Source organism: Pygocentrus nattereri, chromosome 2 (assembly GCF_015220715.1).
Source record: "Pygocentrus nattereri isolate fPygNat1 chromosome 2, fPygNat1.pri, whole genome shotgun sequence".
NCBI lineage: Eukaryota > Metazoa > Chordata > Actinopteri > Characiformes > Serrasalmidae > Pygocentrus > Pygocentrus nattereri.
Genome location: NC_051212.1, coordinates 42,033,103 through 42,035,980, shown reverse-complemented (window position 1 = coordinate 42,035,980; position 2,878 = coordinate 42,033,103). Strand labels below are relative to the sequence as shown.

Below are 2,878 nucleotides of genomic sequence, written 5' to 3'. Positions count from 1 at the left end.
TGATTAAGGATGGATTTATTCAGGTTATCTTGATGTCTACAGATGTTTCTGTGACATGATGTTGGCTTCCAATTCACCAGCTTCTTTGTGGAGCTTCTTCTACACATAAGACGCTTAAATGTTACTGCACCATTCAAGGTGGAACAGAAATGCTGAACGAGTAGCAGGTAGCAGCTTTGGTGGCCGTGTTTATTAGTTTTTGCAAAAGAGCACACTTTGGAATTTACTGAACTAATATTTATATGATGACTTAACTGAGCATTATTGGTTTCAAACATCCCCTGAGAGCAGATCAGAATGTTTAGTCTACATATTAATTATAATATATCTCAATCTCAATCTGGTCTCGGTCTTGTCTCAACTTAGGCCGCTTCTGGTCTCAGTCTCGACTTGGACTCGACTGCTAAAAGTCTTGGTCTTGACTAGGACTTGATGTGTCCTTGTCTCAGTCTTGACTTGGATCTAGTGGTCTTGACAACAGTACTACTATCAGAGCATAGTCAGAGTTGGATGTCATAGCATTCTTAAAGATAAAGACAGAAATTATGAATATGATTAATTATGATTATTGCACCCAAAGTGATATTCATTCACAGAATTTAGATTTTTTATTAACATGTCAAACTTGTCTTGGGAAACTTATTACTTAGTTTATCTGCATTTAGTACATACTGTGGTCTGGATGCAAGACACTGACAGTTCCACTGCAGACTGTATAAATTACCATTATGCTGAAAGGAGACAATACATTTGAACTCAATGGAAAGAAAGAAGAAAATGTAGTTTTTGTACAGTGTAGCTGGGTTTCCTGTCATTGTGGGCCTCAGGGCACAGTAGTACAGTGCAGAGTCTGATACTGCAGCAGAGGAGATCAACAGATCCACTCTTTTATCACTTAGACTAATGTCAGCATCCAGGTGTTTGAATGGAGGAGTTGCAGGTATTACAGTTTTCATTTCTGATGGTAAGATCATCAGCAGGAACTCTGGTCTGGATCCAGGATACTGGCGATACCAATGTAGGTCTTGGACTGTTCCCTCATACTTGCAGGAAAGAGTAATTTTCTCATCTTTAAGGGCATGAACTAGCATTCTGTTCCTCAGTGGTGCTATTGACTGTGCAGAACAGTCATCTGTGGTTAAGAGAAAAAAAAAACTTTTGAGTTTAAAGTTAGACAATGTCAATTACAAAGACACAAATGTAGTAAGCTGCACTTACCTAGCACGATCATAAAGACAGCCAGAGAGCAGAGAAACATCATGGTGGTTCCAGTGTTCAGATAATGAGGAGAGATTTGGTGCTACTGTTCAAACATGTAAAGACTCCTCCTACATTTGTCAGTGGATCTGTTAGAAGAACAGAGGAATGCAGATTAGGTCACTTAAGCTTTATATCTCAACTAAGAAGATGATTTGTGTGTATACACACACACACAAATGTATACAACCCCAATTCCAATGAAGTTGGGAAATTCAAAATGAGTGAATATTTGCAAAAAACAATAAAGTTTATCTATTTAAACATTAAATATCTTATCTTTGTAGTGTATTCAATTGAATATTGGTTGAAAAGGATTTGCAAATCATCGTATTCTGTTTTTATTTATGTTTTACACAGCATCCCAACTTCATTGGAATTGGGGTTGTATATATATATATATATATATATATATATAACAGTGATTACAAAATCCAGGATGAAGACTTCAACTATACAGTATATTCAGCTGATACAATATTTTTACATATGTGTGCTGAATCATTATATAATGAAAGCCATAGACAACCTGATAACCTGATGATTAAGCCAAAGTATTTTCATATGGAAGTTAAAATGGTCCTTTACTGAAGATTCCCTTGCAGCTGCATAACTGTTTCAATGTCTTAGAAAATCTGGATTAAGTCTGCCCTCTTCTGGCAGATTCATTTATTACATCTCTATGTGTTAGCAGGTAATATTGTTCTGTTTCCAAACATCTGTGATCCTGTGGGACACCACTGCAAAACACATGGTAGACTTGCTTTCCCCCCTCAGCCAACCCCACTAGTCCGTTCGCCTGATATTGACTGCATCAAGAAGTTATGGCCTGGTTTTTGAACCGGAAACCTGCTCTTATGGAAAACAGCAGGTTAAAATAAATTGAAGGCTGCTGCAAGAATTTTCTCACAGTCTGAAATTAAGGTGTTGGGCAGAAGTGTGAATGGTGGGCTTGAGTCAGTGATTCAGAAGAGGAGTGGAATTTGACTAAGAATGATAGAATAAAGTTCTAAGTTCTAAGCTAAGATCTATGTAGATTTTTTGAAAATATGCATGCTTATTGCTCAATAAATTTGGACTCAAAGTTGTTTTTTGTATTTTTTTTTTTTATTAAAGTAAATTTTGAAACTAGCATCTATAAAAATAAATAATATTATCATAAAATGTGTTCTGACCAACAGAAACCTGATGCTGGCCTCATTTCTGTCTCATTAGGCTCTAAAAGATTCCTTGGCCATTGCTCATTTTCTGTGAAGAACAAATTAAATAACATATTTTCAATTACTTCACACCATTCACTCCCACACATTTATATTACACATGTCGTGTTGGGGTGAACCCGCGAGGAATAAAAGTGTGAAGGTGCTGTGTCCCTTATTTTGGTTTAATCCATAATTTGATAAGTGGAACCTAAAGTCATTATAGGATATGTAAGTTATTTGTTTGTTATCAACCATGACATGTTACTTCAGGAGTATTTTTGACTAGATGCCACGGAGAGTTTTTAAGGTAAAAATAACTCCACTTCTGAGAAAGTGTGACTCAGCTCAGTCACATTAAACAGTGTAGCTGGGTTTCCTTTGACTGTGGGCTGCAGAACACAGTAGTAGAGTGCAGAGTC

The 2,878-nt window shown here is 36.6% G+C and overlaps 1 gene segment (V, D, J or C); it reads right to left on the bottom strand.

The window, feature by feature from the left end:
* Positions 1 to 513: 513 nt before the first annotated feature.
* On the bottom strand, positions 514 to 1,258 carry LOC119264959. The segment is given in 3 exon segments: positions 514 to 523; positions 793 to 1,132; positions 1,219 to 1,258. Coding segments are annotated over 3 exon segments (390 nt in total).
* Between the last annotated feature and the right edge of the window lie 1,620 nt (positions 1,259 to 2,878).